Here is a 13,056-nt window from a genome sequence, read left to right as displayed (position 1 = left end):
CACACCTCACAGGAGTTCTGCATCACTGCTGAGTGACTTCCAGCAAGGTCCTTAACTCAGTCTGTTTCTCCTCCTGAAAGTCACCTCTTCACCGGCCCATGGTGCAACAGGGAACTAACACAACACCAGCTTGTGGCAGTCACTGACGCTGTCCTGCACTGTGACTGCTCCTGGTAGAGCACCCTAGAGACAGGCCTGGCTATGCAGAGCTCCCATCCCCTGCAGAGCAGAAGCACCTTGAAAACAGCACTTTCTTCTAGGAGAACAATGCTAACCCGATGGAGACTGTTTTTACAAAATCTCACTGAATGAATTTTTAACTTAGTTTACTTTAAATCTTAAATAACTTCATTTTAAAATTTTTAACCCCACAAAAAAGTTGGAAGAACTAAAAATGGGGCACTCATAGAACCTTGCCTAGAGCCAAGTGACGGGCTTCAGGAGACCGCTTTAGGTGATCCTAGCAGAAGCTCTGTGCCTGGCCTGCAGAAGGCACAACCATGTACAGCAGTAGAGTTCACTGGGATTGTCACTCATGAAGTAAATGGAGACCTAAGCCTGGTGGCTCAGGTCTGAGAGCAAAGGTACAAGCTCAGCTTCTCTGGTTTTCAGATGCAGGAATAAAATGCACTCCTTCCAAAGGCAGCAGGACCAGATGGGCCTGACCTGACCCTGCTGGAGTCTCCCAAGGGGATGCATGCACAGCGGCAGCTATGAGAGCCCCACCCATCTACATGCCGGAGCCAGCGCTGACAGCTCACCTCACACAGCATGGGCCAGCTTGCTTTCCTTCTTTCTTTTTTGGTACCAGGGACTAAACCCAGGAGTGCTATACATTGAGCCACATCCAAAGATCTTTTTAGTTTTTCATTTTTATACAGTCTCACCAAGTTGCCCAGGCTAGCCTTGAACTTGCAATTCTCCTGCCTCAGTTTCCTGAGTCACTGGGATTAACAGGTGTGCACACCCGACACACACAGAGCTTTTGTTTTTTTTTTTTTGTACCAGGGATTTACCCAGGGGCACTTAGCCACTGAGCCACATCCCTAGCCCCTTTTATTTTTTGAGACAGGGTCTTGCTAAGTTGCTTATGGCCGTGCTAAATTGCTGAGGCTGGCCTCAAACTTGCGATCCTCCTGCCTCGGCCTCCAGAGTTGCTGGGATGACAGGCGTGCACTGCCATGCCGAGCTACGTGCAGAGCTTTTCTGAGCAGGCTCAGGAGGAGACTCACCCTCTCCTGCTGGCGCTTTACTCGGTATTGTCTGAGCTGCTCTTCCAGCTGCTTCCGGGCCTGAAGTCGGACCTGCTCCTCCTCCTCCAGTGGCAGTGACGACATCGTGGAGCCTTCAGGGGAAATGTCCATTAAGAGGACATAAGGGAGCAGGGCACAGAGAACAAGTTGGCAACCAGAATGTGGCTGTTTTGCGTTTAATTGCCAATATTTTAACTCCTAAAAAATGCACAGCCATCTAATTTCTAGACTGAGAGAAAACTATAAGTTTTGGCCCACTGACCACAGAGAGGGTCCATCTTGTAGGAGACACACCAAAGAGCTGGTCACTGCTGCTCCTCAAGACAGGCGTCTGCCTGGCAAAACCAGAGACAGGAGACAAGTGCCTTCTAGTAACATAAAGGGGTGAACTTAAAGCTGGCTCCAGAGCTGGGTGTGCACAGGCTCAAGACACTCTGCTGGTGTGGGCCAGGACTCTGCTCTGGAGCTGCTAAAGGTGCTCACCCCCTGGGGATGTTGTGGGTGGAACATGACCCAAATGCAGCCACGATGGGGCTATACTCAGGGACAACCAATACAAGGAGCCACCATGGGATCATGACATAGGACACTTTCCCCCATGCACTCACCTGGAGATATGACTGATCCATAGCTTGTTTCATTTCCTACAGAAACGAGCCATCTTATAGGTCTTTGCAAAATTAAATAAGCCAGCAGGACCCATGCACTATTCCCTGAAGGACAGAAAGGACTGAGCAGTCTGGTTCCAGGGCACTGCCAGTGCATACCCAGGAGAATCTACAGCAGAGGTGGGCTGGCCAACTCACTTCCTGACAGACTCCAATCCAGAGGTTGTGCTCAAGGACAGAATGGGAAATAACTTTCTACCCCAAAACAAAATTCAAACTATTAAAACCCAAACATCCTACTTTGAGTAGTTAAAAGGTTGAATGAAAAGTGCAAAGGTATTACAGCTTCAAACCTGGGGCTGCTCTCCCCAGGACTGGGCCTGAGCTTTAGTCTTCTTTAACATCGCAGCCCTGCAGGTGGAATTCCACCAGACGGTCCAGCTGTTGACCAAAGTAGATAAATGCAGTATTTTAACAACTTTTAATACCCTCTTCAGACATGGTTGGATTCTAAGGAAGCAATATTTTTTTTAAAAATCCCTAAAACCGAGGCAGTGCTAAGGTCACCAGAAGCTGACCACTGTTGTTAGTGATCTGATCACCAAACAGATCTCCAGTACATTTCGCAAGGCTGTGTGGCCCAGATGGCCAGTTTATCTGAGTGGCACACTTAAGGCCCCTGGCCACCAAGAAGTTGCCATCAATCAGCAAAATGGGACGGCTGTAAATTAAACAACACCAGAGCTAGATGACAAACTACCCAGACAGAGCTTCAGGTCAGGGTGACGGTGGGAGACTGCCCCACAACAGGGTAGTGCAGACTGGGCAGGTGCTGCCGTGTGGGCACCTGAGACCAGAGCACAAAATCTGTAGGATCAGGAATGCAGCATTTATGACATTGCTTGACTTAAATGTTGGTAGCCCATTTTCAGAAACCTTAAAAAGCACAACACTTGGGAAGACAAAGGCCAAGATGTGAAGAGACAACACACAAGAAAGACTGCCCAGGGTAGCCAGCAGAGCAAGATGCTCAGACTGTGGCGAGGAAAGCGGATCACTCACCATGCACACCCACATGTGGACAGAGCACACCTGCAGTCCCAGCTACCTGGAAGGCTGACATGGGGAGAATTGCTTGAGCCCAGGAGTTTGAGGCCAGACTGGGCACTGTATAGACTTTGTCTCAAAAACAAACATACAAAAAGCAGAAAAACAGTGTCCACATGGTGAAGGCATGTGGGAAAAGGTGTCGACACAGGTCCCTAGTGCCTGGCATCTGACCAGGTGGGACAGCACCAAACATAGGCATGGCCCACAGAGCAGAGAGTCAAAGCCCCAAAAACACGTGTGCCAGGAAGCTGGCCACAGCAATGCTTACTGTTGCCATGGACAGGAAGACTGCAGGCAGTAGGGGCCAGGGGCTGACCTGGTCGTGCTGGGGCCAAGAGATTCCAGGTGGTAGGGAACTATGCCATGTAATACAGCCCAGTGGGAAAACTGCAACACAGGATCAGCACTCACTCCCAATACCACACACAACAGCCAAGCCCTGAGCATGTTTATAGAGGCCCGCAAGAACCTTGTGAAAATATGGCTTGCCTGGGGTGCAAGACAACGAGGGAGCTGAGGAAACAATCTCATCATGTAAAATTTGATGTATGTGTACACACAAAATGCAAAGCTAAGGAAAAGGTCTTGAGGTTTCTAGGGTTCAAAGGTTGCCAGTGCAGAACTTGTTCAACTTTGAAATGCCAGAGACCATCAGAAAGTAAATACTGATGGAAATAATGCAAAAAAAGCTAGGTGCGGTGGCCACAACCTTGTCCCCAGCTGCTCGGGAGACTGAGGCAGGAGGATGGCAAGTTCCAGGCCAGCTTGGGCAATGTAGTGAGACCCTGTCTCAAAATAAAAAATGAAAAGGGCTGGGTCTGTAGCTCAGTGGTAGAGCATTTGCTTACCATGCCCAAGGCTGAGTTCCATAACCAGTATCAAACACAAACAAAAAAGGCATAAAAGAACACTTTCAAGTATAATTAGAACTATCTCAGGACTGATCCCCCTATCTGCTTGTTGGCCACATGGGTGATAAAGGACACAAGAGTTGGGCTGACTGACAGGGACTCTAGAAACATCACTAATACCAAATAGCAGAGAAGTTCCAACACCTACCAGTATTTTCAGTCTTTAAAATGAAGCTATTCATTAAATACACCACCCCGCCCCCCAGTAATAAGATGGCATAGGGCAGGGCACGCTGCCCACAAAGGAGCAGTCAGGCACCGCTCTGGAGGGTGGGGAAGGGCCCGGCAGGAGCGGATGCTTACACAGTTGCGTTTCTTGCATGGGAAGACTGAGTCTGAGAGATTGCAAAGCTTCTTTTCTAACACTGCCCTCAGCACTAGTTCCCTGAGACTTCCTTAGGTTGTCATGGAAACCAGCCACACCTGAAGAGGCATCAGGACCCACTGGGCTTGTCGTGGAGGTGAGAGGCAGCAGAGGGTCTGGGAACTGTGGTGCAGGCCCATTCTGACAGAGGGTCTCTTGGCCAGGCCCATCAAGGCTTCCTCCTTCCTCAGAAGTTTTGCCAGCCTCAATGCTGGTACCTGAAAAGAGAGAACATGTTGGACCACCATGGTGGTCATTTCAGATAGGCAGCAAGATCAGCTCATTTCAGACAGGCAGCTATGTAGGAGCAGGAGCAACTCCATGTGTTACAACTGAGCCCTGTGAGAAGAGACAGCCCATGCCTCCTTCCTGGGGCAAGCAACACAATGGGCTTCCATTACAGCCTCCCCTGTAAGTAACCTCACCCTTCACACCTTGGCTACAGAATTTAAGGCAATTCCTTTCCATGTAAACAAGAACAATGAGAAATCTCCTAAGAATCTGTTTTCAAAAATAGGAAAAGAAACAAAAGCTTGAAATAAAGCTGAGAATTATTCTAACTGGCAGTGTCCTTGCTCACATTTTCAAGGGCTGGTTCCAAAGTCAATTCAAAGCACATGTTATCCTCAAAAAATGAGAAATCTAAGGCAAAGAGGTAGATAAGTTGATGGGAGCAATTCTGCAAAGAAATGCTCTATGCTTGATGACCACCTGTTGGGTGAAAGCCTACCTGTGAGCTTGTCAGCTGAGGAGAAGGAGGAAGGAGGCCCGCCCAGAGGCCCCAACCTCTCCTTAACCACTACTGGGCCCCATGAGCTGCACAGTAATACACCCAGGAGATGCCTAGCTCTAGTCAGCCAGTCGAGCCTGTCACTTGCAGATGTCAGTCTCTGTTGACACAGCACTCACAGCTTTGTCTCCAGAGGACACACGGGGATCTCAGAACAGGAGTAAAGCAGTGACCTGCCAACACCCCACAGAACTGTCTGTTGTACACCCCACACCAGTTCCACTGGGGTCCACATTTCACACTCATGTTACTTGGGTTAATACCACTTTATGATGAGTGAGTCTCTAAACTTTCTGTTTAGATAACAAATTAAGTTTTACGCATCACACTGTACTTTTTAAAAAGTCTAAAAGTAAAAGGCCCAATAAATACTAAGACTTTATTACAAGTCTATTAAATGCTAAGACTTTATTAAAAAATAAAATAAAAAAATATTATGACTTAATTGTTTCCAAACACAAGACAAATTATGGATAAACATTAAGGATGAAGACAACAAAAATAGACATAACCATTTACTGGTTGCTCATCAAGTATGGGGATGGATCCCAGGGCTTTACTCAGGCTAGACAAGCACTCTACCACCAAGCCACACTCCAGCCCCCTTGGCATGCTGTGCACCCTCTAATGCTCACAAGCCCCTGTGGTATGGGTACCATGAATCTACATAAGCAGCAGACCTAAGAGCTGTTTCCACATCTGTCCAACTCAGAAGCCACTGTCTCAGTATGAATGCCATTACCTGCCTCACCTGGCACTTAGGTAACAATAATCAACGGAACCATCTTAGAACACAATTTTTGCTAGTAAGTTACATGTATTTACATGGTAAAAATCTAGAATTTTAAAGGTACATACTGCATCAACAGCCTCTGACTGAAGGGACATGGAAACAAAGTACATAATTCACCTTTTACTTCTCATGTAGCAGCTAATGTAAAAATGCGATGCAAGAATCCTTAGATCCCTGCTCAACCATTTCTGGATTCTAGCTATTAAAATTTTAGCAACCAGTCAGGCATGGTGGTACACACCTGTAATCCCAGTGGCTCAAGACACTGAGGCAGGAGTATTGCAAGTTCGAGAGCAGCCTCAGCAACTGAATGAGGCCCTAAGCAACTTAGCAATACCCTGTGTCAAAATAAAAAGTAAAAAGGGCTGGGGATGTGACTCAGAGGTAGAGTGCCCTCCTTCCTCAGAAGTTTGCCAACCCCAAGAGGGGCGAGTGGGAAGGGAGAGAGGGAGGAAAGGAAATGAAAAAAAGAGAGAGACCTTCAATGATCAATCAACCAAAACAGCAGAATTCCAGGTATGGAACAATAACATATCAGTGAAGACCCACAGAAGCCACTAGGGTCAAAAGGTGCACAACCAGGTGGTTGAATACAAACAGTGCTTCATTTAAAGTTAATGCCAACTGAAAATAGCACTTGTTGGATTACTTACACACACTCTGGATGAATAAATGTTTGCATCCTTCTCCAAACACAAGCTGGCCACACTATGCTCACAGGCACAGCACCAGCCATGGGGGTAAGCCACTTACACTGAGCTTTGTCCAGCTGGTCAGGTGGTGCCAGCAAGTCCTGGGGCTGCAGGAGGGCCTCGGGGCAAGCTGAGGTGCCACTGTTGGCATTGTCCTCCAGGAGCCTGTCCTGCTTGGCCAACATATTGTCCATGTTCAGGACGGCCCAAGCTGAGCTGACACTGAGGGCTACAAGTGACCCTGAGGTGCATTCGGTTTCTACCATCAGCAACAGCCCAGAGTTCCTGGGAAAGACCTCACTCTGTTTCCCATTTTGGGGGTGATTTGAAGTCTCATAAATGGCTTGAAGTCAAACCAACCAGTATCATGATACCTGATAGGAAGAAAAAAGAAAATATATTATGAAAATTCATTTGACAGATTTCAAGTAAAAATTACAAAATTAACATTTGATTCCCACTTTGCATTTGTACTGCCAATAAGTAGAGACTGACTCATTCAATAAGCAATTCTTCAGCCCCTAGAATTCCTGGGTTTTGAGGACAAAATGCTAACTCAGTCACACCTAAACTCTTTCCTGAAGGCACCTCCTGTCTCTGCAGGGCTGGCCGAAGAGAGTTCTGGGGGAACTTCCAAGATCACAAACTTAGGCTTTTGATCTGTCCTCCTAAGCTTAATTTAAGGGCAAAACTTAACCCTAAGTTTGTTTATCAACTCTGAAGTGTACTGATACTATGATGAATTCTTTCTTATCAACAGATAAAGTATATGTAGAAATGTATAAAGTATATGTAGAATTCTGTAGAAATGTATACAGTATATGTAGAATTCTGTAGAAATGCTGGCGTTTATTTCCTTTAAAATAAGTTTTATGCTGGGTATGGTGGCGCATGCCTATGAACCCAGCTACCCAGAAAGTTGAGATAGGAGGATCCCAAGTTCTAGGCCTCAGCAACTTAGCAAGATCCTGTCTCAAAATAAAAAATAAGAAAGGCTGGGGGTGTAGCTCAGTGGTAGAGTGCTCTTGGGTTCAATACCTAGTATCACTAAGGAAAAAAAATTCATATTATTCTATGTTTTGTTTAATGTGTTTAACGTGTTTTGTAGATAAGAAAAACTTATATAACCTTCATTCCTACCTTACAAATGCCATATAGAAATTACAGGTAAGAATCCCAAGTAGGTCGTTCTAAAAAAAAAAAAAGGCTGACACAAAATAAGCCTATACTGCAGGCGCATCTGACTCCACCCATCTTCCATCACTATTCACCTGTGAAAGAACTCACCCCTGGCGGTGGGCAGAACCCACCTATTTACATGACCCATGGCTTAGGTACTGAAGTGCCATCTGTGCAGACCTAGTGCTCATAACTAATGACCAGTTATTCCTCTCTGCACCCTATGGGCTAGAGACAATGAATTAATAACAGTGCTGTTCAGAACATGAATAGAGGGCTGGGGTTGTGACTCAGTGATAAAGCGCTTGCCTAGCATGTATGAGGCACTGGGTTCGATTCTCAACACCACATATAATAAAATAAAGGTCCATCGACAACATAAACAAACAGAACATTAATGAGAAACCAGCTGAGGGGCTTGTAACTAGAAGGCACTACTGATAAGAACCTGTGAAAGCAACAGGAACTACAAATCCAGTGCAGCTAATCAAAAGTACTGTAAAGAACAGGCTCTGGGAGTTTGCCTCACTGACAGGGCCCAGCACACGTAACATCTACATGTCAGACCAAAAGCTTGTCTGAGTCACAAAAATGAAGGGAGTCACTGAGGTTGGCCAAAACATGATCCCGTGTGCAGTGAGTTCTCACCTCCCTCTGGTCTGTGCCATCAGAGACACCGTTCACCACTGGAGACTTCTGAGCTGGGTGGGGGGTGAAGAGACTCCTGGAGCCTGGTCACAAGCTGGGTGGGGGGTGAACAGACCCCTGGAGCCTGTCCACATACATCCCACAGACCTCTCTGAACATCGCCACTTTATAGGTTCTTGTATGGAACATGGAAAACCACTGAGCACCCACTAAGCCTGATCCACAGCTACAATCCCAGATGCAGCTGGTGTGAGTCAGCTAAGCCAGGACCCCACACAGTGAAGACACCCCAAAGCAAGTGAGGCACTTTATCAAACAATGCCCCAGGTGACCCCTTCCTCTCAGTTTGCCACTTAAAGGACAGATGAATGATACACAGATATACCTGAATAAATATTGTGAAATGGAAAATCCACTGTACCACTGAATACCAGTACAATGCAGATATGTTCCTTTTGCAAAATTTCTTAGCAAAAGTTTAGCTTTGAAATGTCTTTACCTCTGCCCTGTGTGGGGATGCTAATGTCCAAATCACTGTATGTTCCCACAGTTCCCACATGCACTGCACGTCAGATGAAAAGTGTGGCTGCAGAAGCCAGTCCCTCTGTCTCACCCACTCTTCCTGCTATCACCACACTTCCCCTGGCCCCACTACAGCACTCACACTGCAGTATGTTCCATCTACTCCAAGATCCCTAAGATCCCTAGAAGCAGACTCCATCACTCCAAGTCAGCCTCCCCACTACTGCATACACTCCCCATTCACAGAAGTGCTCAGCACACCTCTCTGACTTAACCTTTGGCTCTGCCAAGTTCCACCCTGCAGCTAAGCTAATGGTTCCAAAACAAAGTGACAAAATATCTGAATGCCTGAGTATCAACACTGTCTTTTCAAATACAGAAAAGCTCTTACCTATTCATACTGAAAATACCTGGGAACTCCAGTTCCAATGAGGGTCAGAGAATGGCTCCTGGAGTTACAAACTGAAAAGCAGCACACAAGGGGCACAGTCCAGAGAAGCCCCGTGAGGAGCAGGGGAGCAGGACTCAGGAGACCATACTTATCTACAAAGATGAATATGCAAAAGAGGGCAGCCAGGAGTCCCAAAGAAAATGTGCCTTAGAGCAAGTAATTACAGTACCCTCATCTAACATTGTCCAGGAAGAACACCAGCAAAGGATGCTCAAGTTCCATTAGTAATAACAAACATGGCAACAACAGCTTGGGCCCACAGCCATTACATATTCCACCCTCAACTCCCCTTCTTTGACTTCTTGCTGAGAAAGACACCTTTAGATTCTGGGATGCTATGGACCTCCAGAGCACAGAACCCAAGACTGAGACTTACTCTGGAAACTTGTGAAGATGGCCCATGCTCACACTCAACTCCTTCAGCAGCCAAGCAGACAGAATTTCCTGATTGTGCCTAGTGCAGAACCTGGGGCAGTGTCCTTCTCCCTGAAGGGCAATAAACTGCACTCTTTGTCCAGCATTAGTCTCCCTTGAATTCTAGTTAGCATGACGCAGTCATTCAGGTCCCCAGTACTTCAGACTGCTGGTCAAGGCAAATCTCTGGGCAACTTGGAGGATTAGACAGCCAATGATGTGTCACATGGAAGCTGTTATTAGTAATGTGCACTCCACTTCATGATTTTTTTTTTTAATTAAAAAGAGGCCAGACTCACCATAGTATCATTTTGACCACTTGCATTCCTAGTTTCCTAGACAGCAGACTGAGCAAAGCTGCACCAAGAACTTTAGAAGGTACACAAAACTCAGGTTCACTCCTGCCTAAAGCCAAAGGACTTCATACTGGGAAATCATCAATTCAGACACCTACAGAACTTCCAGTTCCCCTGTTCAGCAGAGTCCATGAATTCAGTATACACTCATCAACAGCTCCAACCTCCATATTGAGATTGTTCCTATCAGGAATTAGAAACAGAACATTGCCAAAGACAAAACAGAATTTTTTGAAGAAGATAATGTGGCTGAGGCCACACTAGTAGCCAAATACAAACAGGATATATGCAAATGAAAACCAAAAACCAGGTCACTCTACAATGGGGATGTAAGGACAGACTTACAAACTGGACACGTATGCCTCAAATCCCAACTCCTTGGATGGATTTCTGAACTACTCTTAGCCTGTTTCTTCATCAATAAAAGAGAAATGAATACAAAACTTTGCCAAATAAAAATCAGGTAGTATCTGTCTCATGCCCTTAATAAACAGGTGCAATGATTAGCCTCATTTTCCCTTCAACTACTGTTTGTCAGAACTGACAGTAAAAGACAACGAAAGATATTCTCACTTGAAAAAGAATACAATTTCCTAAAGCAACTGGAGAAAAACAGCTATTTTTGTTTATCTGTTTTGTTGTGGTGCTGGGGATCAAGCCCAAGGCCTTGAACATGCTAGACAAATGCTCTACCACTAAGCCACTTTAGAGTTAATATGATTTTCATTTCCTTTTCTTGCCACTCAAAGTTTATTGTAACTGAAAGCTAAAGGGTCATAAAGGCAATGGCCATGAGGCACCTGTAAATGGTTTACAATGTCCTATTAACAGTAAAACACAAAACTCTCACCATAAACTGTGAAGCCACATTCCATGTGGCTCCTGCCTACTTCTACACCCTTACTCTTACTGCCTTCCTCCTTTTTCATACGTTTCAGCCACATTCTACACCCAGACACACGGAACTAGTTCTCCATAGTGTCTCCACATTTCTCATTCATTCTGCCTGAAATGCCTCGCTGACAATTTTGCACAGTAGCTTCTTGACACGGAGGTCTGGACTTGAGACCATCTCTGCCAAAGGCTCACTCCACCCAACCACCATCCAATCCTCTTGGTAATGGCCCTATTAGATATTCCTGTCCCTCCACTAGAAGGTGAGCAGGGTAAGGGCAGAGACCTCACCACTATATCCTAACATCTGCAACAAGGCTTGTTACTCCACTGGCACTTAATAAGCAATTGTGCAAAGAAGTGAGCTGTTGGTCTGGCTCACGCTTGGGGACAGCGCCTTGTCCTTCTCTGTCTGGACCGTGGCACTAAATGGTGAAGCACACCTGAGCATCAGAATCAAAAAAGTCCGCCGAGGACTGAGGCAAACGAGGAAGTACCTGCCATCACGTCACGTTTGTCATCAGCTGTAAAAGGACCAAACTTTGAATACGCTGGCCTAGTAGCAAGCGGCAGCAGCAGACGTCTTCTGGGCAGATCGCATTCAAGAGGCGTAGGGCGAGCCTCCATGTTTATAGAGCCAATGCCGAGACCAGTGGAGGTGTCCAGGCCCGGACACAGAGGGTTGACTGGAGCGGGCCGCCGCTGACCAGCGCCTCCCCGGCCCCTCTCGTGGCCGCCCCGGCCCCCGCCTCCAAGCTCCCCCGACGTGCCCCCAGACCCTCATCCCCAGGCTTCCCCTACGAGGCCCCCGACACTCGCCCCCATGCTGCCCGGACACGGCCCTCTTGCTCCCCCGACGCAGCCCCAGACACTCACCCCAGTGCTCCGATGCTGCCCGGGACGTTCGCCCCTCACGCCTACGAACCCCGCCCGCGGCCCTCACCCGGCACCGCCGACTCTGCAGCTTTGGCTAGACGTGGCCGCGCGAGGGGCGGGGCACAGCGGTGCGACAGCCTCGAGCCCCCGGAAACAGCCTGCGCGCGATCTCCGTTCCGGAATAAAGAGTGTCTTTCTCTGTTCGCAGCCGCACTCGGGCCCAAGCGGTGTTGGGCTGACCCGCACAGGACCGAGGCAGGCTTCGGAAAGAGACTTTAAGGTTCTGCGACTCTTTTGCCTCTTTTCCAGACTGGCAGGACTAACTCCGACAGAAAGCCGGACAACCTTCCGGCGGAAGTGGCGTGGTCAGGGATAGCGGCATCCCGCCCCTCCCCAGTCGTAGGCGGGCGTGGCTTGCGTGGGTTCCGCCTCTGGTGGGCGTGGCACGCTTGCGTCACCGCCTGCCAGACCCAAGGCCGGCCGGGTGCCTGCCGCGGTCGCTGGGCTCCGCCCTAAAGCGGAAAGCGGGAGGCGAGGGTCGGCCTTTCTGCAAGCAGACGTCGGTGGCGGGCGGGAGGCACAGGTCGCGCCGCCGCTCTGGAATATGGTTCGGCGATTTCTCAAAAAAATTAGACACACGGTTGGGCGCGGTGGCACACGTCTGTGATCCCCGCGACTCGGGAGGATGGCAAATTCTAGGTCAGCGTGAGCACCTTAGCGAGATTCTGATTCAAAATAAAAAATAAAAGGACTGGGGGCGTAGCTCAGTGGTAGAGTGGTCCAAGGTTCCATGCCCAGTACCTCCCCTCCAAATTATATGGCCCAGCATCCACATTCCTGGACACCTATCTCAGAGAAATAAGCTTGTTCCCGCACAGAAACCTGCCCATAATTGTTCCTAGCACCATCATTTGTAACTGCCCCAAAGAATAAACGACCAAATGTGTCCGCCAGGTGGGCGGTGAATGGCACAGACCACCACGAATTCCAAGGGCATTCCACCGAGGGAGAGCTCTCAAGGCCTGTACTGAACGAGGGTTCCACTTATACGTTCACTGTGGGAGTGACAAGTTAGAGAAATGGAAAACAAACCACTGGTTGTCAGGGATTAGTAATGATGGGGTTAGAAAAGCAGTAGCAAGGGGCGGGGGTGGGGGAGAGTCTTTGCATGGAAATGTGTATCTCGTGATAGTGT

General features: G+C 47.8%; 2 protein-coding genes across 6 annotated transcripts in view; both read right to left on the bottom strand.

The window, feature by feature from the left end:
• Positions 1–12,201, bottom strand: part of Golga3 (golgin A3) — a 45,278-nt gene extending 33,077 nt beyond the window's left edge. The window contains exons 1-4 of one of the 5 annotated variants that reach the window (XM_015505614.2): positions 11,862–12,201; positions 6,583–6,895; positions 4,186–4,464; positions 1,233–1,345 (exon numbers count right to left, since the gene is read on the bottom strand). In XM_015505614.2, the coding sequence (XP_015361100.1) occupies positions 1,233–1,345; positions 4,186–4,464; positions 6,583–6,787 (597 nt within the window). In that variant the 5' untranslated portion in view covers positions 6,788–6,895; positions 11,862–12,201. Of the gene's footprint in view, positions 1–1,232; positions 1,346–4,185; positions 4,465–6,582; positions 6,896–7,661; positions 7,682–11,482; positions 11,673–11,861 lie in introns of those variants that run through there. The other 4 variants (XM_015505615.2, XM_048785855.1, XM_048785856.1 and 1 more) reach the window with 4 other exon arrangements.
• Positions 7,781–13,056, bottom strand: part of Chfr (checkpoint with forkhead and ring finger domains) — a 44,499-nt gene continuing 39,223 nt past the window's right edge. Inside the window, exon 14 of the mRNA XM_048785864.1 lies at positions 7,781–7,792. The gene's annotated coding sequence lies outside the window, so the exon portion shown is untranslated. The remainder of the gene's footprint in view (positions 7,793–13,056) is intronic.

This window comes from Marmota marmota, unplaced genomic scaffold, assembly GCF_001458135.2.
Source record: "Marmota marmota marmota unplaced genomic scaffold, marMar, whole genome shotgun sequence".
In the NCBI taxonomy this organism is placed as follows: domain Eukaryota; kingdom Metazoa; phylum Chordata; class Mammalia; order Rodentia; family Sciuridae; genus Marmota; species Marmota marmota.
Note: the sequence above shows the minus strand (reverse complement) of the source record. Positions and strands in the feature narration are given on the sequence as shown.